The sequence below is a fragment of the Chanos chanos genome, chromosome 5 (assembly GCF_902362185.1).
Source record: "Chanos chanos chromosome 5, fChaCha1.1, whole genome shotgun sequence".
NCBI classification, from domain to species: Eukaryota; Metazoa; Chordata; class Actinopteri; order Gonorynchiformes; family Chanidae; genus Chanos; species Chanos chanos.
The window spans coordinates 16,864,222-16,891,357 of record NC_044499.1 but is presented as its reverse complement, the minus strand read 5'-3'; the positions used below and the strand labels follow the sequence as shown (position 1 = coordinate 16,891,357).

General features: G+C 40.5%; 1 protein-coding gene across 1 annotated transcript; it reads left to right on the top strand.

Annotated features, from left to right (window-relative positions):
- The first annotated feature begins 2,279 nt into the window (after positions 1 to 2,279).
- Positions 2,280 to 24,246, top strand: slc44a5a (solute carrier family 44 member 5a). The gene is made up of 22 exons (XM_030774714.1): positions 2,280 to 2,373; positions 4,080 to 4,128; positions 11,294 to 11,367; positions 15,610 to 15,694; positions 16,633 to 16,717; positions 16,799 to 16,927; positions 18,025 to 18,085; positions 18,417 to 18,540; positions 19,664 to 19,747; positions 19,880 to 19,992; positions 20,114 to 20,245; positions 20,537 to 20,636; positions 20,875 to 20,967; positions 21,502 to 21,589; positions 21,799 to 22,061; positions 22,156 to 22,250; positions 22,423 to 22,526; positions 22,802 to 22,875; positions 22,962 to 23,032; positions 23,420 to 23,508; positions 23,605 to 23,689; positions 24,134 to 24,246. The coding sequence occupies exons 1-22, from the start codon at positions 2,280 to 2,282 to the stop codon at positions 24,244 to 24,246; spliced, it is 2,205 nt and encodes a 734-aa protein (XP_030630574.1).
- Positions 24,247 to 27,136: the final 2,890 nt, after the last annotated feature.

Genomic DNA, 27,136 nt, shown 5'->3' with positions numbered 1-27,136 from the left:
AAAACAGCCTTTTTTAAAAATTACTGCTTCTGCTGAAATTTCAAGGTTCCTGCCAAAGAATAGTAGAAGTGGAATAAGTCAGAGGTGTATGGTAATTTTGGGGTCATTTGGCTGCCTCATGAATAACCGCCTCAGAGGGGTGGTGGTAATGATGAACTTTAACGAAGAGACTCAGTCTCTTTTAACGAGCAGAGTCCTAGAGCACTTCTAGGGCGATTCTCTCAGAAGGGAGCTATCTAAACATCTAGAGTGTCTGCTCTTTGCATACATTACGTGTTTGCAAAGGTCTGCATGACAAATGTACTCTGCATTAGCTGTTGGCTCTTGGGGTGCTCAAAGAGCCCCAATAAAACAAGATGTGTCTGCTGGCTTTTATTATAACAGCCAACAGTACAGCCCACAGGCAAAATCTTTTTGATAAGAGAAGCCACAACAAGGTGGCATTTTTACCACAGTTAAAGTCTAAAGGGTCTTCAACAATTTTTTTTTTCTCTCAGAACGAGGAGATACTGTATCTATGGTGACACACAATAGAGTTCAAAGAGACTGTTCTAAGAATAAAGAGGTAGCCGCACAGTTCTTACAAGGAACCAGTAACTCACAGCACTCCAAATCCCCGTTCTTGTAAGTACTGAGATAAAAGAGCGTAGCATCCACCCACCAGCACAGCCCCAGTACCTCTGAAGTCCTGCTGAACTCAGGATTTCCTTCACTTTAATTAAAACTAGCTTCAGAGGAGTGCCTGTGCCTACTCTGTTTTTCAAAGAAACAGAAGGACGATGAGTCCTCATCTGTTAAGGATTATGACCAAGCGGACGCAGGATATTCATCAGAAATTTGGTAAGAAATCGACTCATCTGTCGATAGGCAATTACATACTTTTGAGAAATCAGCAGCACCAATGTAGAACAGAGTATTTTGTGATTTATTTATATGTACTGGTCAATGTTCTGGATAACAGAGTAAATGGTTTCGGGAAATTAAACGGTTTTAAGCGCAAAGCTTCTTTTTTTTATATTCGTTCTTTCACCAGTGCACACACATACCCACCACAGTATGCAGTTGATGAATGTTTAAACTGATGAGAAAGACAAAGGAAGTGAGGAAATCCAGGAAAAAGCAATTTAGTGTTTTAGCTTTATCACATACCTCAGTCTCTCAGCTCAATACTGAAGGCACCGAGATATGAGTGCTACTTGGCAAACGAATGAAGATCAATGCCTAAGTCTGTGTATTGCCAAGGAAGAAAACACAGTTCTCATTACAATACCCATATGGACAAGGCCAGTTATACCATGGCAATAAATAAAAGATGTGACTCTATTCTGTCTCTGGCCTGTTTCCGCACAGCGCCGGTATAATGTGTAGCTCTACACTGTTGTGAACAATGTGCGTTTTTTTGGGGGGGGGTTTTTTGGAAATGGTACATAATTAATAGAGGAGGAGAGAATTGTTAGGCGTCTGTGGATGTGTGTTTTTTAAATTTATTTATTTATTTGGCTACCCACAGAATATATGTCTGTAATGCTGAAGATACTGTGCTGATGGGTGTGTGTGTGAGCCATGTACAGTATGTCTCTGTTTACTGTGGTTCTGTATGTTATGCGGATGTGCTTGTTTGTCAGGGAGTTTGGATCTCTGAAGGGGGTATGCATTGATCGTATCAGGAATGTTTTTCAAGGTCTCGCTCTGTGGTTTTACACTATTTCCTGTGCTTTAGATTGAAATATGGAACTGAAGGACCCCTGACAGGCAGCAAATGCAATGTGAAGCAGGCTTTCCAAAATCAATCTAAAACATCAACAATTACATTCTTCACACAATATTGACTTTCACCTACTGCTGTACAGCAGTGCAGCCAAAATGTGATAATCGGAATGACTTGATTCTGTAGAGTGTAAGCTCTACTTTGAAATATTGAGAAATGTTAGTGTTAGACTGACGCAGTAAATCCAGCAACCTGACAACCAGATGTATGAGCCCTCCTCATAGTTAGTACATATTCTAGTATAAACCTCAGTTATATAACTGTTTTGTTTTTGTGGTGTTTTTGTTTTTCTTATTTCTCTCTTCTGAGAAAACTAGTGGTATGAGAGATTATTTCCTGTTCAGTTGTTGTTGTTGTGGTTGTTAATAATGATGTTGTTGATGTAGTTGTTGTTGTTGTTGTTTACAGAAGATGTCTTGTGTAGCGTAACACTGAGAGTTGGCTGACATGAGGGAAGAAAGGCCACTTTGTGAATGTGATGAAGTGCTCAATCAAGTCTGTTAACTGAGCCATGCCCGTCCACATTGATTTAGTGTCACGTCTCTCCAGAGTCCCCCAGACGGAGTACAGCTCCATGAGCAGGAACACACAGTTGGCAGCATTAGGTGTGTCACTGAATGTAAATACTTTTTTACAGTTGTTTCACTGTATGACCTAATGTCTGCTTTTGTAGGGATTGTTTAGAAATCAGCATATCGCCCTAATGGTCTTACATAACAAAGACTCAGTGACAACAATATATTCCAGTACCAGTATGTGAATAGTGGACGAAACGGGTGGGTACGGCATAAAACCAGTACACTGACAGATAACTAGCCAGTGAAACAAACTCAAACGAATGTTTCCCCAGTAAGGGTACATTAGTCATTTCCAGAAAAAGTTACAAACACAAACAGCATCAAAATAAAAAAAAAAATCCTATAAACACATAGCTTCACAGTTGTGGCTACAGGAAATCTCACAGACAGACAGGGAGTCAGGTGGAACTGCGGGAGATAAGCCATATACTCAACAATGCCACTGACTGATGCAGCAAAGGAAAAAATAAAAAACAAGCCAAAGCTTTATTTCCCAGAGCTCTGCTGCCTAGCCTTAAAAATCTACCATCTTATCTCCAGTCCCTCACTGTCATTTATCCTATATTTGCTCATAGAGAAACTTTAGCGTTTGGACAGTACAAGATATATGTGTGAATAATTCTTGGCAGCAGGTTAGTTATCCAGTTGAGTTAAATGGAGATGAAAGGAAACGGAGTGCAATCAGACAGAATCAGGGCTAAGCCTTTTTATCACACAGACACAATGCCATCACTAGAAGGGCTTATGAAAGGATGTTTCTGTCGACAAGGTTTTATCATGGGGGGGATGACAAGGAATTATTAATGATGAGATGTTTGTTTAGGCAAAACATGGTAATGTGGTTTTTATCAGACAGGCAGCGACTTCCCCAGCAGACTCTGCCTGTGATACATCTCACCAGAGATACACTCCGTCAGCTGCTGTGATTCTCGAACTTGACTTGTTTCATGCTGGTTTGGCGTGTTGCTGCTTTTGATTTAGAGCTGCTTTGATTTGGAGCCAGTTTGACTTAGAGCTGGTTTGGCTTTGAGCTGCATTGGCTTAAACCTGGTTTGAGTGATTTTCTGCTTATTGCTTTCTAATAATATGCTGAGTGAATTATAGGAATTATCGGATGGGCGGCATGGTGGCGCAGTGCGTAGCGCGAGTCGCCTCACAGCAAGAACGTCCCAGGTTTGATTCCCCGGCCAGGGTCCTTTCTGTGTGGAATTTTGTATGTTCTCTCCGTGTCTGCATGGGTTTCCTCCGGTGAGGTGAATTGGAGACACTCAATTACACCCTAGGTGTGTGAGTGTGTTTGTCTGCCATGGACTGGCGACCTTTCAAGGCCGCCTCTCGGCCAATACATGCTGGGATTGGCTCCAGCACCCCCCGCAACCCTAACTAGGATAAACTGCTTTGAAAATGAGTGAGAGGTGATGGTGTGATATTGCTGTAAACTGTTGGGTCGTGCATATGTTGTTTATTAGGGAGTCTACATTTAAATGCAAAAAAGAAAGGAAGAAACCAACATGATTAACATCAACATCTTTAAATTGCAATTAGAATCTCACACATGATCTTTTCAGTGTTCAGACGGTTTCACTCTCTTTAACTTTGTTGTGACAGAGTACAATGATACTCTCAAAATGAGAGATGACTTTTCAGTGTTCAGACTGCATCACTTGCTTAAACTTTGTTGTGAGAGAGTACAATGATACCCTGATAATGGGATACGAATTTTGTCTTCACAGGCGAACCACGCAGGTTTGACCCAACTTTCAGAGGGCCAGTTGCCAACAGGTAATGGACTATTCAACACATTTTCAAACCAAGTTTCAGTCTGTAAGAGTTTGGGCATCCTAATGTTCTTCTCGCGTAACTTAATGATCCTGTGAGATTTTAAAAGTGTAGAAGTGTTCAGATAAATTTTGAAATGAGCGTTATAATGAAATCTCTGCATGTAGTTATGCTAAGTAGTTACTCTGTAAAGACTGGATTGTCTGGATTTGCTGATTACTGATAATTTCTTCAGAGGACAGGTTTTGACATGTTCTTTGTATTGAACAACATAGGTGCTATAATTGCATTGTTACATTGTATTTACTTAACAGCATTGCAGAGAATTTAGATGCTAATTGGTGGTTCTGACAGACTGTGACAAGTTCCAGTGGTATATAAAAGTGAACATTTAGTTCTTAGTGTGGTGTGAAAAGGAGTGTGTGTATGTAAATTAATGTACAGAGCTAGCATGTGGTCACCATGGAGATACAGAGTTAAGTTGATAATCCTGGTTATAAAAAACATTTGGTGAACTTATAGATTACCTCATATCTGAATATTCAGGGAAGTAAGTCTGTCACACGCCTTTAAATGCATTCTGTGAAATTTAAAGGAGCTGGAAATCTTCATGTTCAAAACTGTAGTTGTTATTGAGATACATAATAACAGAATGGAATGCATAAAAACAGTGTTACAAATGTATCTCCTTTAAAGAAAATGGAGTGATTCATTCCACTCCATTCCTTAAGCCTACAAAGCACAACAAAAGAAAACATTGTCTATTCATGCCTGACTCAGCCTGATGAAGCAGCAGCAGCTAAAAGCCATACACTGTCCACCTGTCAGAAGACGGAGAGCAAAAATCAATAACGATTAAGCCACTCAGGTGACTGAAATCACTTCGGCTGCAAAGCAGTCAGACCAGGTCAGCCAGCAAACAGAGGCCCAGTAACCCAGATAGACCAACACCGGACCATTAAATAAAGAATGAGCTGACTGCTTGCATACTTAATTGGTTCATGCCAAGTAACAGGGTGACAAAGGGTTGCCAGGGAAGTAGAGCTGACTAAGGAGAGTGAAGTCTGTCAGCATGTTTCATCTTGTTTCTTTAGAAACCTCAGTCTTGCAAAGTTTTTTTTTCCCATGTGCTTGTGGTGTTTTGTCACAACGTGTAAACTGTCCCCAAGTTGTCAAAGCAGCTTTTGAAAAAACGTTCAACATGTGATTGGTTTAAAGGAGACACGCGACAGTGTCATGCTTCCCACGTCATCACTGGTCCATAGGAATATAGCACAGTTTTTCCTCAGACTACACTGGATATTTTCATAAACTGATCATTATAATATCTTACAAATGTGATAACATTTAAAAGCAGAAATATCATTATGAAATTCTTTTTTACTGGTCTTCAGTTAGGGATAGGGAACAGAGGAGCAGCGGAGATCAGAGGATATTTGGGATGAATAATTCCCAGACAGTAACTTGAATGTCTCTGCCATTTAAATTCCCCGGCAGAACCTTTCAGTTTCTCTTGAAGTGGAAAAGAAGGAAATGGAGAGATTGCCTCTTGATAGCTGCAGATGTAATTATAGATCCCCTACGAAACAGCCGAGCGGTTATGTACTATCTGCAGCCTTTCTGCTCCTTCTTAAATTTAGCTCAGGAAAGAGGAAGAACTAAATTGTTCAGAATCTCTTTTCTGCATAATGCCAAATTTGCCTAATTTTACAGAATGCTATCATTTAGTAGGGCTTAATGAGTTTCTTTGATGAGTAGTGGAAAGCAAAGCTCTTTGTTTCTGCTAGCGGAGGTGCAGTAAGCGCTGGGTTTTACGAAATGTATGCAACTGTCCTCGTGTGGTTTCCAAAGCATGTTTTTCATGACATCATTTAAGATTGCCAATTTCTGCTGCTGTCACGAATCGAGTTTCTTTGAAGGAGAATAGTTTATTCTGTCTCCACCTATACTAAGCCTTCTTTTAAATAAATAAATAAATAGATCAAACAAAATAAATAAAAGTGTAATTTGCTTTGTTCTATCATTTATCATAACTTTATTGGCCGCTGACCCCCTGAGCCCTGAATCAGTGCCCCCCACGCAACACCTCCACTCAGCGCCTCTACAGAGCCTCTAAATATCTGTCAGAGGTGATCTATAGAGCTGGGGTTTCTCACAACACCTCGCCCATCCAAACATCATTTTATAAATGATTGTCAAGTGAAGTGTTTAGAGTAGACCCTCACTAAAACCAAGGCCCATGTGATGATGCTAAAATCAGCTTCTGATCTGTTGCCTGGGTCACCATCGATGGCCTTTTGATCTGCCTGGTTCATATACATACATATATTACATAAGCATCCCTGATTCAATCGTCATGCGTTTCTGACTGTCCACACGCACAGAATGATGCTCTAAAGTGCTTACAGAAGAATAAATGATCTAGGAGACTTATTATGTAGAATGTCTAATTTGACATTACAGATTATGGATTTGTGAATTAAGCGTGCCATTTCCAGAGTCAAATATTTTTACATCCCTTCGGGAGCCATTTACAATTGCAAAACCAGGACATGCAGACTCCTGTGTTTGCTTTGTGCATTGTAATTTATGAAATGACAGCTGTTCATTCATGCAGTCATTATTCGACCATCGCTTGTACAAAAAACCAGGCATAATTGTGAAGTGGTCCTCCCCTAGCATTTTTCGTCATGTCCTGTGAAGTGTGATGCAGGGCAATTTTACTTGAGCGATCAGTCACTGCTCTGGCTTTGTCACATCATTCCTCACAGTATTGCTCACTGTCAGACATCAGCAGCAAGACAATCTGAAACCTTTTTTTTCCCCCCAAAATTACCATCAGTCACATAGTCTGAGAGTGTATTCTTTCTCTTGCAGAAAGGGAGCCTGAAGTCATGGCCTGTTGCTTTGACCCTGAAGCGTATTCTGATGTCAAATGTGTTCGATATGTTTTTAAATGACCAGATAATTAATAGAATTTGTTGCATAGTTATAGATGTGTTGGGGGCTAACCAGATGTCTGTTGTAGCTTCTAACTACAGTTTTGTAATACAAGTGAAGTGGCAATGAGGTTTGTAATGACGCTTAGTTCATATGAGCGCTGTCAGTTTAACATTACTGCATTATATGTTTAATCTTATTGAGCGATTAAGAGTCAGGTTAAAATGAGTCCACCGATAACAATTTTATTTATTTTTTTACATATACATATACATATACATAAACATACACATATACGTGTCTATGTGTGTTTAAGAGAAGTGCCTAGTAACTGGAGTACATTCACTGATGATGTGCCCTTGAGTAAGGATCTTAAGGCCAAGGTTACTCCAGAGGCATGTAACCTCTTACAGACAGTTATAATTTGAAGTTGCTCTGGATTAAATCATCAGATAAATGAATAAGCATGCTATACCACATTACCCCATGGCCCTTTTTGTTGTTGTTATACACACAGTACAGAGAAGCATGCAAAGGATTTACTAAGGAGAGAGGTGACTGAAAGAGCCAAACTAAGCTTTAGAATGATATGGACCAGAGGAGAGAGATACTGGAAGAAATTAAAGGAAAAAGCAGGAGAGAAATTCTCTTTGATAACACATAGGCAGTGAAGCAAAAAGAGAAGAAATATTGGATGCCAGATAAGGTGTGGGGAGTGAAACACATTAGAGGGAGAGAGAGGGGGGGGAGAGAGAGAGAGGCAAAGAGAAGAGAGAGAGAGAGAGAGAGAGAGAGAGAGAGAGAGGCAAAGAGAAGAAAGACAGGTAATCAAGTGTTTGATCAATCCCCTGATGATGACAATGTCAAGTGTGTGTGTGTGTGTGTGTGTGTGTGTGTGTGTGTGTGTGTGGTGGAATGGTTACATGTGTCTTTAAAATTTGTGCCTTTACTGATTTGGCTGGTTGGGCCTTAGATGTTCTTGGTGTGTGTATGGCAGCACATGAACAGGGTAGTGAGTGTACAGCCTCAGAAAAAAAAGAAGAAAAAAACATTTTAATAATTCATCGACTGGGAGTTGTGTTTGTTAAAACCAGTTTTTCTGTAGCTGTATACAACTTTAAAGCAAGCCATTCCTCTGAGCACAAGTTTTAAATAGACTGACATTTTATCTCACCAGGAAGAAACTTATTTAAATATATGTTCCTTATTTTTATTACAAAGCCATTTTTACCACTCATTATCTGAAAGCAACAATTACAGAAGACATATGTGCCTGCCATCAGTACTGGATCGTTGCATTCCTCATCTCAGTGATTGACATGGCTAATTAATGCCGGTTAGGCCACGGTTTTGTGTTCCGATTCCATTTAAAGTGTTTGTTCAGCACAGCTGAAAATCTTATGTGAGTAAAACAAAGGTTTTGAACTGTCATTTAAGGTGACCATTGAGGCATGGCAATTATCATTGCATCTGTAGTGAACAGTTAGAGACAGATCTGTTCTGCATTTTGAATTTGACAAGCATGTAACACCAAGCTGAAAGCCAAGTTATTTTATTTACCAGGAAAATAGGATATGGCCCAGTGTTGAATCCAGCGACTGACCTCATATGAAATTATAGCACATTCAAAAAGATGTACTGAGTGAGTTATTAAATTCCAGCTGATTGAATAGTTTTACTGACATAATATAATATGTACAGGCCATCACAAAAGAGCTAAATAACTTTAGGGGTTATGCTGGTTAAAGATAACAAGTTGTCCAGTGTTCTGATTTTGGCAGACATATGTGTTAAATGTGAGCATAAAAGATAAGGGGATCCTCCTATCTCTGGTCCCATCCTGGTGCCTCTGAGAACACTGTGAATCATCTTCCTAAACTCTCACCAGTTCTAACTGGGTGAAGTATACATCTCACATACTTTCACGATGCTTGAATAATTACCAAAATACATAGTCTGCAAACATGTCTTACTGTTTTCAAATTAGAATTGAACTTGTGACAGTAAGAATAGTACTCATCTAAAGTTCTCAGCTCAGTAAATAATCCTGCTTGCTGGTGGGCATCCTGTTAAACTGGAGCAAGCAGAAAATAAGATGGTTCCTATATTGAACTCCACTGGTCACAAATGAATGGAGGTTACTCTGAGTTTGGGCTTAAGGAGAGCATCGACCCACCTGCTGGCAGACATTCGTAATTAACCTTAATCTGCTTACATGTTACTCAAACGTTTCAAAATCCTTCCATGGCCTCAGTGATGTATTTATAGACATTGAAGGTATTACAGTGACTTTAACTGGGATTGACCTCAATCAAATTGACTTTAGTCTCTAGCTTTGGCACATCAGGGTTTGGTCCTCCAGTAAACAAGCTCATCTCATAAACTTCCACCAGCTCTCTGTATCATTTCGCATGCTAGGTACAGATATATATTGCGAATCCATGTTATTGCAGCCAGTTTCCTGTCATCCATCTGAAATTTTGTCATTTCTTCTTTCTATTTATAGTCAGATAAGGAAAAAAAAAGACATTTCAGCTGCTCAAACTCACAGTCATTGTGAAGAGGCTTTTCACTAGAAACATCTACAGCAACAGGGTCCTCCAACTTTGTCTGGACTTATCTCATATTGTGCTTAGGATAGAGGTATTTTAACTCAACCAGTCAGAAACTCTTGAAATGCATTGTAGGAAATGCTGTTAGGAGACATGGCGTTGTTCAAAATCCACAGAGGTCACTGAACAACTTGCTGAATTCCTGAATAACAGAGTTTGCCGGACACTGAACGGCTTAGAGCTAAACTTTACCAGACGCAGAATGGCTGAAGGCTACAGCCAATGAGAGAATTCAGGATCTGGCACCAGGAGAAATAGCCCTTAGTAAGCCTGGTGGGACCCGGATCAGGATAACAAGCTCTGCTGAGCTTGCACTAACCCGGCACATCAAAGCAGTTCTGCCGAAACATACCCAAAAGGCACTGTCAGAAGATTTTGTCATCAGAAAACAACTTTAACAAGTTAAAAGTGTAAGGTTCAGTTGCGCAAGCACAGTTCAAATACCTGGCCCAAATGTCAAAAGTAAACCCAAGTTTTCCTTTGAATTCAGCTGAGATGGAGAAGAATTTTCTGTGGTAATATTCTGCTCAGCTTTCTCCTGTGGTACAATCAAACTCATGCAGAAATCGTGACATCAGGCAAAGCCATTGCCCTTATCAGAGGGTTTTCTCGAGGCCCAGATCAGAGGACTTTTTTATCTCCTACACTTCTCCAAAGAACTTTCAGACCCACTCAGAATGAGCAAGAACTCTGAGAGACAGTTACAACAGCAAAGATGACCCCCGTTGGGACTTTTAGTGGATGGTGAGGGTCAGCTCCCCTTTTAAGTGCTCTGTGAGTGTCACCCTCCAGTACCTCACCTTAAAGAGAAAAAGTGAACCTCTTTATGGATCTTTATCACATCTCACTCAAACTGTCATGATCATAGACTCATCACCTCCTACCCCACCCCACCCCCTCCTCCACCCTGGGACTTGATGTTACAGATGTGTCATTTGGCAATGATATCTCTACATAATCGATGCTTGTGTTCTCAGAATGTCTTTGTTCTAATTGATGCAACCATAGTGTTTTGGATGAAGAGATGATCCTCATAAAGTCATACGTGATCATAAGATAAAGCGTAGTACTTGCATCGCTATCTAGTCTTCAGTTTCCGAGTGATCATGCAATTTCAGTGCTCATCACATTGAACAGAAAAAATATATTCCAGCTTGGCCATAAATGCCCTGGTTAAAGACTGCAGAAGCCCAAGGGTAAATATGTAGACCTAATGTGTTAAAGTAAGACAAAACCCCACATAGACCTGTGTGGGTGATAGGTATGTGAGTGAAAAGGTTAGACCATATTCAGGGTTTGTATCTCAGTTTTTGGAAAGAAAAAAAAAAGTTTCAGACTGTCAGCTCAGGGATTCCACTGTTTAAACCCTAAAAGTGACATGCTAATAGTTTTTGAAGGGTTATGTGTAATGTTATGATTAAAATATGCTCTGCTCTCTTTTAGAAACATTAAGATTACATTGTGAGACCCCGAAGGGGATATTTCAGTTCCAGTAAGTTTTGACTAAATAAGATGTACTTCAGTGAGCTTTCAGTGAGCTTCTCTCTCTCTCTCTGTCTGCCCCCCCCCCCCCCCCCCCCCCCCTCTATCTCTGACTCTGTTGCTCCACTCCTTAGAAGTTGCACAGATGTGCTCTGCTGTGTGATCTTCATCATACTCATCCTCGGCTACATCGCATTGGGTACAGTAGGTAAGTGGATGTAGTTTTTCCTTTGTTGTCATAATTTTGTTAGCTTTTTTTTAAGGAGAAATTCAACATATATTTTAGTCCTCACTCAAATAACCATCTCTGTTTTCTTGTTGTGATGGATTACTGCCATTTACACATGTCACATAACAAGGCCAGTTCCTTATAGAACATAAGTATTAATGTCAGATGTTAGAGCAGGCCAGGAGTCAAATAGCCATCACTGACTGAAATAAATTGCAACTTACAGAAATTGACCAAAAACACAAATTCTGTCGTTTTATGCTTTAAAAAATATAAAAAGCTTGACATCTTTGGTAATAAACTGAAAAATGTGCAACTTCGAAAGGACAAAATCACTAATAAGTTTCTTTTTGTCTAGTCATGATGTTCTTGCAGTTATACATCAGATATAGAAGTCAGTAAAGCCTCTCTGTTTAAAAGTACACGTATAATCTCTAAGTACTGTCAAACAGTAGGGTACAAGCGTTGTGCATTATATTGAGTTCATTAATCTCAACTGAAACATTCAGTGTTCTGCCCTGCAGTGCAGAAACAGTTCATGAAGCTTTTGATCACAGATGAGGCCTACACCACTATGCTGCAACCCCCCCCCCCCCAAACCCCCGCTCCTTCAACCATGTTAAAAAAAAATAAAACAACATAGCACAAGAAACAGCGGTGTTTTAACGACTATAACTTTATAACAGGAGATGCTGGAAAGCAAGCTGTGCAGATAAAAGAATGAAAGAAGAAACGATATAAAGAAGTGAGAGAACAAGCAAGAGAGAGAGAGAGAGAGAGAGAGAGAAAAGCTTCTGTTTCTCTTAGAGGTTTTTTTTTTTTTTCTGAAGATGGAGGGCAGAGGCGTGGAGTTTGGAGGAGGCTTGACTGATGGAGTGACATGAATATTTCATTACGCTCAACCCCTACGCGGTTCTCCCTCACTCCTCTCCACTCTTCCTCACATCAGAGTCTGGTTAACACCACGCACACTATACTTTTTACAAAAAAAAGTTGATGTTACATAAGAGGCAGAGAGCATAGATAGGGGCTATCCTAGTCCAGTTTGGTGTCTCCCCCGTTCATTCAAGGTTACCGAAGTCCCCGTTCGTACCTTATTGTGGCACAGCTTTGAGCTGTAGAAGGAAAAAGTGTGGCTGACAGCTCTGAAGTTTATACATCATCATTTCACTGCAGGATAACCTTGGAAAAGAGCGACTGATCTCAGACATCATAGCTTGTATAAGCAGTGGGTGCTGATGGCCGCAATGACATACACAGTCTGACTGAATCCTCCTCTCGTTTGAAGTGTAATCGTGACGGGAAGCCTGAGGCAACGCAGTGTGAAGAGTGTGTGAGCCTTTTGTTTCAAAAAAAGGTGTCTGCTGCCATTTCAACTCGCTCTTACTCGTTTGAAAGAGGCCGTCTTGACCTCACTTTGAGCGCCCAGAGCCTAAACACAATCACTGAAGATTCACTGACCGTCGACTGGATTTTCACCAAAGAGCACGGTCATGTCCTCACATTTTGATGTGACTCGCCTGAGATAGAAGAACTGACAGGAGGGCTAACGACTCTAGACCAGGTTTCCCAGCTTTGATGAGACTTAGGAGAAAGCTCTTATATGATTGATAGTAACATAATGTGTTGATTATTGTTTATATGATATGGCAGTAGGAAAGTTCTGACTGTTGTGAATGCAGTGCAGCGGTGCGTCTTAGATGCGTCGTCGTGCGTTCTGCGTGCTGCAGTGCTTTTTTGGAAGACTCATAATCAAGATTTTAATTTGTTCCTAACGGAATTACCGAGTCTTCGTCATGTCCAATCACTCACTGTCCCTGTGTGTGTGCCATTTCGTCTCTGATGTCATCTCTCCCTTTTGCAGGGTGGAAAGCCAAGCCTCATATCCTAGTATGAGTTCATTCTTACACAGCAGTGTGTGTGTGTGTGTGTGTGTGTGTGTGTGGGGGGGGGGGGGGGGGGGGGCGGTTTCACATACATATCTGACTGACTGTGGAGGGTCTAATGGGGGACAGGATGATGGAGTTGCTCTACATCCCTTGTGGCAGTAAAGAATGATCTCACTCCACATTAGACCCCCACCCCCCCCACACACACACACTAAAAATCACTACTCTCCCCCCCCTCCAACCCCACCCCCCTTTCCCCGCTCTACCATAATCCCCTCTGCTACATGCAGACAGTCACATCAGCTATGACATCACCCACTAAAATCATTCTCTTGTCCACTGCAGTCCGGCTTTTGCTGGTCTTTGTCATCTCGTGTGCGTGTAGAAACCCGTATTTTCGTCATGGTCACACGTTCTGAGGTGTCAGTGAGAAAGCATTGAATTCATATCTACAGTATTGGTTTTGGATGAGAAAATTAATACAGAAGGATCAAAGTGTTGCCGTAGTGTCAGTTGACTGTACGTATATTTCTGGGATAGCTGTTAGGACAACTGCAAACTGAAAGCATTCAGGTGAGGCTGTAGCATAGGAATCAGTGTCACACTTTTGTGAATTGCTTTAGTTTACCATTCCTCTCAGGATTCAGCCTCAGACCACTGGTATTACTGTGACTTGTTCAATTAAGGAAAAGCAGTGCATGATTCTTTTACCAAAGGCCTTCGGTAATTGTAAATCACTTCGAACTGAGGCAGTAGCTCCTCTCTCTCACGCAGGTAGCAGAGTCTACATACCCTACTGAATACATTCCACACTTTAGATTCATCTCTCATATAACGTTGTTATCAAGGGCATTCAAGTCAATACATTTTGACAGTAATGTTGTACAGTTCTTTATTGAGTGTGACTAAGTAGTTTAGCGACTAAACCCCACAGGTATTTTTGTGTTTTGCCAGACATAATCACTTATTGTCACGCCACAGGTCTCAGATAAAAGAGTCCTCCATGGCAATCTTGCCGATGCTGGTCATTAGTTTACTTGCATAGTTCATTCACAGTTATTGTGGAGAGACATGTTTCTATGGTGATTTTCTTAACAAAACTGGCCAGAGAGAACTCAGAGAGAAGAAATCAGTGAGGCTTTCACTCACTCTTAACACTGATATAATTATCCTAAGGGACACTTCTTGCTCCATTGAAAAGAGCTCTCATTTATCAAGTCTAATACACACACACACACATTTTGTCATGATCCACCTCATAGCCAATCTCCCTCTTTCTGCTGTTTCATTTGCGAGAATTGACGAAGTGGCACTCAGACACAATGAGAAGAAGTCAGACGTTGGATGAAGTCCAAAGTTGCAAGACTGTATTACTGGGTTAGGGTACATTAGCCACAGTGATGGACATTTTCAAAGCATTTCTTTCCATTTTTGCCTCATATAATACGGATGATATTAATAAAACCATGGCTGGTATTCACCTGTTCGGGTTTTTTGAGGATACCGGGAGGCATCTCCAGGTGATGTGGCCAAACATAGTATTTCACAGTCCGCTTTTTTCTGCTCTGTCTCCTAAAAACAACACGGTGCTATCTCCACCTGTTCCCCTTCCGCTCTTTCTCAGGGAACTGCACCATCCTCATATCTTTTCTTAGTTTCCTGTGGTGACGGTGTCATTTGTGTTAGGGCTTCTTACAGGTTTAGCCACACATTCCTCTCTGCCGGATAACTGTCCAAAAACTGCCTCATTAGTCTACCTAAGAATACCTTTTCCTTTTTTTAGCTTCAGTCAAAAGGCTTATTCTTTGTATTTCCTTAACTAATAGTCTTTTCTTCTCTAAATGAAGACTAAGGCATATAGTCAGTGTTAATCACTTCATCATATTGGTCAGATCTTATGATGATTACATAGTTCAACACAATTGTTGATCATTTATAAAGACACCAGATTGATTTGTGCTAATAGCTTAGACAGACAGAGCTGTGGACATCGGTAAATAGTGGCAGGTAAATAATGTGTCAGGTGAAGACTGGCCTTTCATGAAGTATGAGATATGATTTGTTAGGTTTACTCGCCTTTTGAGAGACTCTCTAGATCTTTGCTTTCCTGTGAATCTGTCCAGAGAGAATAATGTGTCTCCAGATAAGTCTTTATAACATCACTCACATATCATTGTCACCTCTCCCTTCCTCTCTCCCTCTCCCTCTCCCTCTCCCTCTCCCTCTCCCTCTCTCTCTCTCTCTCTCTCTCTCCCTCTCTCCCTCTCTCTCTCTCTCTCTCTCTCTCCCCCTCCCTCTCTCTCTCTCTCTCTCTCTCGCTTTCTGTTTGCAGCCTGGATTCATGGGGACCCAAGGAAAGTGATTTACCCCACAGACAGCTCAGGCCAGTTCTGTGGGCAGAAGGGCACACCTAACGCGTGAGTATCTGAGCTGTCTCCAGAGAAAACGCCCCATTAACATGACATCAGTGAACCAATGAGTTAATGCCGTTTCATACAGAACTGACTCATTCATTTAATGCCAACGATTCCTCAGATTTTTTTTTTTTTTTTGTAACCGTACGAAGCTCTTTGTGCGATCTCGTCAGGACAACCTGCCTCATGTGTAGTCACTGTGTTTCTGAACTTGTCTTTGTGAAGTTTGGGCTTGATTGGCAGTCAGTAACCTTGGGGATGCATGGAAGTTGTTCATTAGCGTAGCTGTGAAACAGTGATAAGGCTGTTTGTTATTCACAGCCATACAGAGAAAGCTGTGTACTCTGTGCTGGATTTGAAAATTGCTGGAGCTGTTCAGTTAGTAATTGGGCGTTGTTGTCCTCTCAAAAGCTTACAGGATTACAGTTTGGCTTTTTTTATCATGACACGTACATTTAATTCTGTCTCCCCTCCAAATGAAATGAGTTCATCTGAACACTGAGGATTTAATACTTTGGAAATTGAAGCAATGTGCACTGCTTATTGTAGAGTTGGTGGTGACATATATATCCATATAGTATAACATAAGCTTGTAATCTTTTAATCATTACCATTAATTAAAGAATTAAAGAATGTTTGGGAACATATATGTTCAGAGGTTTTTTTTTTTAATCTTTAAATCAGCATCCAAGTAACAGGTTTCTCTCTAAGCTCTTGAAGGGCTCGTAAATCTAAGACAGTTTCCCTTAGTTCGCCACTCATGTCAAGATGCGTACTCTACTGACACCTACTGGCAGGCACATGAAAAAACAATGCCTAAAAAAACACTATGTCTAATGTGACACCACCTGCCACGTTACGCTTGAGATTCTTGAATTTAAGAGTGCATGTTTAGCTCTCAGATGAATATTTTATTAAATGATAGTGTACTCTCTCCATAGGAAAAAAGCCATACTCTTCTATTTCAACATCCTCAAATGTGCCAGTCCTGCAGTCCTCATTAACCTCCAGTGCCCTACCACTCAGGTAACAGCTCAGTGTTACTATTAATCCTACTAAACATTCCTGTAGAATAACTCATTCACTGTTAACTTGATTGTCTTCTAGATGTGTGTTTCCAAGTGCCCGGACAGATTCGCCACCTACACAGATATGCAGTTCCATTACGCTTTCAACAGGAGCTATTGGGAATATTACAAGCAGTTCTGTAGGCCTGGATTTAATAACCCAAAAAAGGTATTTTTTTGCTCACAGCACATTTGCTAGTGTTAGGTTAATTCTGAGAGTATTTTGTTGTCCAACGATGAACCAGTAAATTCATTTAACACCGGTGAATGTGTTCGGTACGTATTGCTGGTGAGTCTGCGATACCTCATATTTTGTCATATCTCATAAAAGATCTGCTTGTTATCAGCTGCAATAACAAATAACTATATGCTCAGAAGTTCACTGCTGATTTAGTATGTGCAGTGTGCATCAGCCCATGATATATTTCACTGTCTCCAGAGTTCAAGATCTATTCTTGCATCTCACAAACTCTGAAGAAGTTTCTTTCCTACAAAAACCCCCAGACCTCTATTTCCCTACTGAGTTTTATTTTTTTTGGCCTCAGACTGTCAGATTTAGGACCATTTCCTGGCCCCTGGATGCCTGTCACTGAGTCCATTTTGAAAAGCAAAGTCTTCAGCCCCAGTGGGTTTATCCCTCAGCATTCATAACATGACTCAGCCAAGACAAGTCTCTTTTGCCCTTTACTGAGGAGACTTAGATAGGGAAAGACACTCTATGGCTATGCCTGTGCCGTCAGGGAAAAATCTGTTCTACGCTCACTTTTCTCTGAGTACACTCTACCAGACTTTTATACAGAGTGTAGTGTTTTACTAGTGTGTTCTTGCTTTAAGGAGGTGAGCAGTTTTCTCCTTCGATGTGAAAATGTTCTCATCAATGTCACAAATACATAAACCCGCACAGTTACACCCTGAAGCATAAATTGAACGCAGTTTGGAGAGCTGGATTGTTATCTCCTAAATTTAGCTACAGCCTCACTCACGTCTTCACACATGTGTTTTAATGAATGGCTGTGATAAAGATAATCACGCAACACCTCCCACTTCTAAGACATGTTGGGGCAATTAAAATTTAAATGGTAACACCTGATAATGATAATCCCTTAATTGTACCTTTTTAAACAAACATATCAGCCACATGGAAGATACCGTTTGAGACAGAATAGCGCAGAACCAGTATTCAATGCCAGCTCACCTTAGTAGTCTTACAGCTTGACTTGGATACATTTACTCTCTCTCTCACTCACTATATCTGTCTCCTCTCAGGCAATCGCACAGGTGCTTCGAGATGAAGACTGTCCATCAATGATTGTGCCAAGCAGACCGTGTAAGCTTCTGATTTACTCTCTCACCTCCCTGACACCACATATTCATCAGTGAACACAGAGATGCCTGCTTTTAAGTCATTACTCTAATCTATATATGTAAGACACTCTCTGCCTAACAGATTTATGTGCTCTTAGCACTTTGAAGCACATTATGTAAAAATAGGCATAGTCTGTGTGGGTGCTCTTAAGTAAAATATGCCATTTTGCACTATGCCAGACAGAGCTGCTCAAGGACTCATTTTATTTTATGTTAACATTTTTCGGGCAGGTCTTGGGCGAACTGTTTGTATGCTCTGTTATTTATGTCCCTATTGTCTTGACGTGCTGCAGTTTTGCAGCGTTGCTTTCCAGACTTCATCACTAGGAATGGCACTCTAACTGTCGCCAATAAAACTGCCTTCAAAGATGCTCTGGACACTGCAAGAAGCGTGACTGAACTTAGGGATGCTGCAAAGTGAGTCAACAGCATGATACTGCATCCGTTCTGTAATAGCACACACAAATGAACTCAAACAATTATGCTTATTTTTGAAATAACATTCCCAGATTATACTTTTTATGACCTAGGAAAAATGACGACTCAAATGAACAACTGAATTTAAACGAAGTTGCTTCAAAAAGTATTTTTTCTTCAGCTGCCAAGAACAACAGTTAGACCAGGGCTGTCAGATTAACACAGATCAAGACAAACTTTGTTCATTATACCTGTGATGAGCTGAGACATTCTCTGTTAAAAGCAAACAACAGCGACGCCATGAGAGTGAAAAGTTGCAAATATTTCATCTTGGATATTTCACAAGCTACTAAGTGCTGCTCCAGAAAACTAATTCCGCGTAGAAAACAGCGCTGCCTTTGAAAGATTGTATTTTCCATACACAATTAGCCTGTGTTGTATGGAACCTGTCAGTAAAAAACTGATTATGTGTCAAACAATTACAGAATGAGTGCTCTATAATAATTTGTTAATGATTTACAGCAAATTCAAATGTTCTGTTTGTATAGCATCATTAGAAGTGCTTGGTTTTTCTTACAGAAAATTCTAGATGACAGGAGTTAAAACTGTTATTATCCATTCATGTTTTTGACAGAGTTAGTCAATTATATCATAATTGAAAAATTTTCTTAGTTATTAAATTACACTGGGGGGGGGGGGCGCGCTAACTTCTATTACCTGCCAGCTGACTTCAATTTAGAGTTGTTATCCCTTGTTAGTTTTCAGATTTAATTCAAATTAAAAATTTCTAAACACTACTCATACGCCTAGTGATTTTTCATTACACAGTGGGTGCTGAAAAAGAAGTGTTGTGAATACAGAGAGGGGAATGACAGACATTATGAATTAATGTCACAGTTACTGACAGTCATTGTCTTAGCTAACAGTTTAGGTTTTTTTATTATTTCAATGGTAACAAAATATTCCATCCAAAGTTTCTGGAGTTTGCACACTGTGCGTCTTGTCAGTAGTTTTTAATGGCTATGCTGTGGCCTCAGTGGTATTTCTTTGGTTTTTTGAGCTCTTTTGTTCGTTATTTTCTCTTCCCCTGACATGTTCATATTTTTCCGTTCTGTTCTTACAGTGGTATCACAGGGATGCTAGATGCTAAAGAAGTGGGCATGAAGATTGTTGAGGATTATGCCAGCTCCTGGTACTGGATTTTAATGTAAGACTCCTATTCCCCTATACTGGTGTACTAGTTAACATATGGACATTTGTATTGGCTAGAGCATCTCTTCATTGATGATTTGAAGGACTGTGTTTTTGACCAGGCTTTGTGCTGTGTTTTGTGAGACAGAGGTCTGGTCATTGCTCTTGTGGTCAGTCTGATATTCATTCTGCTGCTGCGATTCACTGCTGGTTTTCTCCTCTGGTTCATCATCCTCGCTGTTATTGTGGTGGTGGCTTACGGTCAGTATGAGCACAACAGAGTATATTTATGTGGGTCTGTGTATGCTTTTGGTCTTTGTGTATGAGAACTCACACAGCAGCTTCTGCGTGTGTGTGTGTGTGTGTGTGTGTGCGGGGGCAGGTATTTGGCACTGTTACTGGGAGTTTACAGCACACAAGGAGAAACCTGGTGCAGACGTCACCATCTCAGACATAGGCTTCCAGACTGACGTCCATGTCTACCTCCAGCTCAGTCAGACCTGGCTCATCTTCTGTGAGTGAGGACCGGAGAACTGTATGGTGCTCCGGTTAAAATCACAGCTGTTTTTTTTTTTTTTTATTTTAGTCATTACATTTCAGATGAGTCAAGAGCATAAAATAATAAATGTGGAATGTTGAATAATTTGAGTGCTCAGAGAAACGTATGAACCATCTTTCTTTTTATTCACATTGACTACACGAGTTAAAAGTTATCCTTTAAGCCTGAAAAGATAAGAAATAAGTGACTTTATAGTTGGTTGTGGAGTGAAGCCGCTGTTTGATGTGTTGTTTGTCTCAATCACAGTGGTGTCTCTGGGCGTAACTGAAGCTGTCATTATTCTAATGCTAATTTTCCTGAGGAAAAGGGTGCGCATCGCTATCGCTCTGCTCAAGGAAGGCAGCAAGTAAGCAAGCTTTCTCTCTCTCTCTCTCTCTCTCTCTCTCTCTCTACGTCTGTCTATCTGTCTATCTATCTTACGCTCCCTTTCTTTCTGTTTGCTTCACTCCCTCAACTGTTCTGTTGTCTTGCCCAGTCTTGCTTTTTCAGTTGTGGACAATGCTATGCTATCTTCACGCCACCCTGCTGCAGGTTTAGTGGGTGTATGAAGCGTGTAATGGTTTCTCTCTTGTGTCTCTGTGCAGGGCCATCAGCTGCATCATGTCTGCTCTGTTCTACCCCATCATTACTTTCATGCTCCTGGCTGTCTGTATCTCCTACTGGGCCGTCACAGCTGTGTATCCTCCTACTCCCACAAGCCCCACACACTGCCAACACATATTTACAGCACAAATGATATGGATAAACATCGTAACCCAGCAACATAATCCAACACAGGAAATGTAGATCATTGTACATATAATGTACTAAAACAAACCTTAAATGTAAACGTGTACATGACAACCTCCCTGTCACATACAGCACTTTTTTTAATAGTTAAACTGCACTGTGTAACTGTAGTGATTTTTCAGAGGGGTTTATGTAGTTTCCCACTAGGGGGCGTTCTGGTCCCAGCTTGCAATGGTATGTGTCTCCACCTGGTGTGAAAGCTGAAACTCTTCAGATGTGTTCCTTCACAATTAATGTTTGAACAAGTTTTAAAAGAGTAGACATTAACAAAGATATAAAAAAAATACAGATAAAAAAAGAAACAATCAGATGGAAATGTTAAATATAGTAGTTCAAAAAAAGAAAACGGGAAATGTTTTCTGTTGTGATTTTAGTTAATTGATTCTGAGCAGATTTCATCCTTCATCCTTAATGGAGCATAGCTTTCTGGCTTCGTCTGGTGAAGCGGTCTATAAAGTGATGTCAGCACAGCCCAGCTGCGTGTATGCCAACCGTACATGCAATCCTGAAGTGAGTCATTTCCCTGAAATGTTATCTCACGGTAATCTTACTGGAATCTGTTTGAACATACGCTCTTAATTTAACTCACGCAAAATGCTTTTTTTTTTTTTTTCTTTTATGAATTTCTGATTTGATCGGCTCTCTCACTGTAATTCATCTCCAAAGTTAAAAATATGTTTCTGCTTATTAATGTCTATACGCTCGTGTACCACACGCAGACCTTCAACCAGACCAACATCACTCGGCTGTGTCCAGGGGCTAAGTGTCTGTTTGCTTTCTACGGCGGCGAGAGTTTGTACCACCGCTACCTCTTCATCCTCCAGCTGTGTAATTTGCTCATCTTCTTCTGGCTCGTCAACTTCACCATCGCCTTGGGCCAGTGCACTCTCGCTGGGGCCTTTGCCTCTTACTACTGGGCCAAGAGGAAGCCAGCGGATATCCCTGTCTGCCCCGTCTTCTCCTCATTCGCCAGAGCTATACGGTCCAGTGCGCTTATAATGTCACATATGTTCAACTGGATTTTACTGGAGGCAGGCACTGACACACTAATACCTGTGTGTCTGTTTCAATTACAGGTATCATACCGGGTCTCTGGCGTTTGGATCACTGATTTTGGCGTTCGTTCAGTTCATCCGAGTTGTTCTGGAGTACTTGGACCACAATCTGAAAGGTGCATGATATTCAGAGAAGAGTTCTCACTGACACAGAGATATATGGTGCTATTGTGCCACATTGTTTAAAACTCATACTCGTAAGTAAACAAAGGACATTTAATATAACAAGGAATGTCCAACTATATATCATTTTTCACGGTGTGTGTGTGTGTGTGTGTGTGTGTTCAGGGGCTCAGAATATGTTTGCACGTTTCCTTCTCTGCTGTCTGAAGTGCTGTTTCTGGTGCCTGGAGCGTTTCATCCGCTTCATGAACAGAAATGCTTACATTATGGTAACAGAACACAACTCTGCTGTTTCCTACTGCCATTTTAACAACAGATAAAACTGCTGACATAAGCAAAAACAACAACAACACCAAAAAAAAAAGAACTTTTTCACCTGTCGTAATATGCAGATGATATTGAATTAACTGCAAATTCAGTTAGTTCACAGTCAGACGGTAATTAAAACACATTAAACGTTTTAATGTGTTAATGGCAGTTCTATATTTACCTGTGCTGAACAGCTGTCATCTTAATTATGGAGAACCTACATTCTGTCCCTCAGATTGCAATATATGGGAAGAACTTCTGTACTTCAGCACGGGAGGCGTTCTTCTTGCTGATGAGGAATGTTGTGAGGTAAAGCAGTCTTGACTGTAGACTTTGATATGTGCTGGGCAGTTACTTGTCAGTCACCTTACCTGTCTTACTCTCTTCCGCTGCAGGGTGGCAGTGTTGGACAAGGTTACCGACTTCCTGCTCTTCTTGGGGAAAGTTCTGATAGCAGGGAGTGTAGGTATGTCCTTTCCCTAACCTTTTATGACTTCATTACTAACAAGCTGACAAAATATTGGATTTAGTGTTGCCTTACTAAATGAAACAAATATAAGCCCGTCTATTAAATAGATGTCTGGACTTGATGCACTGAATAATACAGAACAGACCAAAAAAAAAAACATACATAGGTCATCAACCAGTCTGGAGAACATGAGTGGAGATGGGTTTTATGCAAGTCTCAGGCTGGAGATTTTAATGAACAAGTATATGTAGCCATTGCTCTACAGCCAGCACCAGTCACAAACACCTTAGCTACTAAGCAGTCAGAATCATATCAATAATAGAACGCCAGACTTCCATCTAATCTATCCGACTATGAGTGAGCTGTATGTGTATTCTGTTTCAGGGGTCATCGCCTTCTTTTTCTTCACACGCAAGATACCCATCATTCAAGAAGAAGTTCCAGTCTTAAATTATTATTGGGTACCTTTGCTGGTAAGAGATGCTGATTATCTGTTGATGCTTTCAAATGGAGCGAATAACTGTGTGTTAAGGTGTTTTACGCTTGACAGTCTTTCTTCTGATTGACAGACAGTCGTGCTTGGGTCCTACTTGATCGCTCATGGTTTCTTCAGTGTCTATGCGATGTGTGTGGACACACTCTTCCTCTGTTTCTGTAAGTACACTGTGTTATTCCACCAACAAAATGAAATGCTTTTCACTCACTCCTTAAAATTATGGAATAAAATGTTCTTGAATGTGATTGAAGTGGCAGACACTGTAACAAAATAAATTTAACTGTATTTGCAATTACGACGCCGGAGAAAACATGAGGCACCTATCATGTGTTAATGAAACGGATTTAAACAGGTTTATTTTGATAGTGCAAAACACCAGTTTGTTGTATTTTGTCTGTAATATGGTCGTTATTTTTGCCTGAAGTGGGACGCTTTCACTCTCTAATTCTTGACATTTCGTGAATGCCTTTGACTTAACCGCACTCTCTCAGCTTTGGCTGTTTTTGTCAGCTCTGAAAAATAAAATGCTTAGCCAAACACTCATCTCCTTTCATCTTACTTCTCTCTCTGTTTTCCCCTCACCCACTGCATGGCACGCCCAGGCGAAGACCTAGAGAGGAACGATGGGACACCAGACAAGCCTTTCCTCATGTCCCCTGGCCTGCACAGAATTCTGGGAAAGCCTGAGCAGAGCCCAAAAAAGTATCGGTCATAACTCAGTGACACGGGAACTCAAGAAACACGCAAAATCTAGCTTTATTCTTCTACCGTACTTAGCATGCTTTAAAACGCATGGTGGTGGATTTGGACGTTGCTCCCACCACGTCGATCTGTGTATTAGCTGTGACTAATATGAAAGGAAACTACGAAGAGAAGCAGGAGCTGAATAGAAACGTTCACCTCAGAGAGAGGGAGGAGAAGGAGGAGGCGGCAGAGGGCTTTCTGCACTGTAGCACTCGTTTATTCAGGATACTGAGTCTTTGCCTTTCTGTGTTGAACACTGCATCACTTTTCTAATATCCTCCCTCTAGTGCTGCTGAGATGACTCCTGCCTTACTTTCAGACATTTGGAGCCGTGAGGTTATAGTGTCGCTTTTTGGGAAAAGACCAGATAAAGAGCAACCTGAGATGGGATGTCTGTGAGAAAAAAAAAATACTTGGAACAACTACTTTGATTTTTTTTTTTTTTTTTAAAAAGGCGGGGGCGGGGGGGGGGGGTCTTTTAAAAATGGACTTTTCTCGGTTGATGGTGATGGGTTGTGTTTATTTCTCTTGTCTTAGCGATGTGTTGTGTGTGCTCCTTGGTTATGGGTTTCTTTTACACTCTAGTTCCTGGGTACTGTTTGTGATGTCTCATCCCTTAAACTGTTAGTTTAGACCAGTAAATCAGATCAGCTCATTGGAAGACATCACATTCATATTATGTTCCTGATCAAATGAATTTCAAAACATACGTCATGTCCTCATCCATCTTGATGTTGGAATTGTTTAATAATTCCAGGGTCTATCAGACAACAGCTGACTGAGCACCTGAAACCCCATTGTTCAAAGCATTTGAGTTTAAAACAAAAGTATTCAAACTGAATGCAAGTCTGGATTCTGTCAAATCTGCAGGGAAATTTGTGCACACCATTTTCCTGGCTTCCCAATCAATCTTAGCACATTTTTCTAATCAAGTTTGTATAACTTAAGTCACATCAAGTTCTCAGTTAAACACCATGAAAGTGGTCTGGAATAAGAGTTAAGGATATTATTTCTTTCAAAATTAAACCTCTGCCAACATATTCAAACAAACACCTTCCAGCAGCATATCTGTACTTCGAAAACAAGAAATGATGTTCTGCCTTACGAGATTCAATCAAAAGCCTACGTTTGAAGTGGAACATAGTTGTAAAGCTAAAATAAAAAAAAAAATCCAGGCTGATTGATTTCAACATGATAATCTTTTGGAATGATTTTCCGCTTTAGTAATTGTTTTTGATTCGAATGAACCAACCACATGCATGTACCTGGTCAGCCGTGTGGTGGTTGTGAGGGGTGGGGCGTAAGGGAGGTCATTTACTGAAAGACATGAAGCACTGTATTTTTGGGAGACGATACCAATGCATAATAAGGGCTTTCCACTAATCCCGTTTTGTTTGTCACAGTCAGAGTGATCTGAATCAGTGACCAAAAAAAAAATGTAACATTCAAGCCATACGTCACATGCAACATAACATTTAAGTGAACAGGGTCACGTCTCATCTCTTACTCGGAATTAAGCAGTACCTTCACGTTCTGTGGGACTGAAATCTAACGCACTACATCTCTTCAATCTCAGCACACCACGGGAATATATCATTTTATTACAGTTTTTGCTGTTTTACCTCTGAGGGATTAAGAAATTTGATTGAATAGGAGAGACTGTAGTTTATCATCAACATGTCCAAGGTCTCAGCTAACTCAAATAAAAGCTTGTGATGGACATCAGACAGCTTCCTGTGAAGATGGCAAAGCCAGTTTTGTACTGTGTGGTAAGGCTTAAAGTGCTACCATTTTGTACTGTTGAAAAACAAAAAAAAATGTTTTCTGGGATTTTTTTTGTATGTTCTTGGGGGATATTTATTAATGTATTTGTAATTTTGTACTAATGAGAATGCAATGAGAATGTGAAGTCTTTTTCAGAATAAAGACGTTATTAAAAACAAAAATTTAAGTGTCTCGGGTATTGCATTGCAATGCCTTAGTAAAATACACTCTAGTTAAGATCCATATTTAATGTTTAGAAACCATAATGAAGTTAAATAACCTCTAGCCAAGATCTAAAATGATTAAATTAATATTTTATCTGCAAGTATTCCTGACAATTATTTATTGATCGCTGAATCACAGGATTTGGTATCAATTTCACTTGATCCACACTGAATAAAGGTCACTGAGAAATATCTGCATGATATCTGACCTGCCACAGACCTGAGCTCCTTATCAAACTGAACTAAAACCCATGACCACCCTGATTTGTGCTTCCAGCTTTGGACTTGGAGAAGAGCGATGGATCGGCAGCACGGCCCTTTTACGCGACTGGCTCCCTGAGGAAGATTCTCAGAAAACCACGGAGGAAAAGAAAAGAACCAGGCGACAGGAGAGGACCGCAGGAATCTTAAGACCTAGCTTTGAGGTTGTGCCAGCTCCCTCATGCCTTTATTTTCTGGAAAATCAGACGCTTGGAAATCAAAGACATCTTAACAATTTGATTCGGATGCGTGTCGGCATTCAGAAGATTGAGTTGTTTAAATAATTTAGAACAAGCATTCAATTGAAGGATATGCTAAAGATCTATGATATCCTTAAAATCAAGTTGCCATGGATAGGCATTGTGAGGAGGGGGGGGAGAATTCACCTCTGAATTATGCAACAATTCAAGATTCATTTTACTAACGTGCGCCACTGATCAGTAGTGCCATTGCTATCTAGAGCTAATCATCCACTGATTAAGAAATTGCCATGTTGTATACAAACCCACTGCATACAATATGGAGCACTGTCCTGATACAATTATTCTCGCTTAAGTCCACAATGAGGCCTGACATTCACTACAAGTATTTTGATTGCATCAAACGAAAATA

Excerpts from the sequence above, each read along its gene's own strand:
- slc44a5a (XM_030774714.1), top strand. The coding sequence starts at position 2,280 with ATGCCCGTCCACATTGATTTAGTGTCACGTCTCTCCAGAGTCCCCCAG. Across the intron at positions 20,246-20,536 it reads TCAGACCTGGCTCATCTTCT|TGGTGTCTCTGGGCGTAACT; the intron begins GTGAGTGAGGAC and ends TCTCAATCACAG. Across the intron at positions 21,590-21,798 it reads ACCGTACATGCAATCCTGAA|ACCTTCAACCAGACCAACAT; the intron begins GTGAGTCATTTC and ends TACCACACGCAG.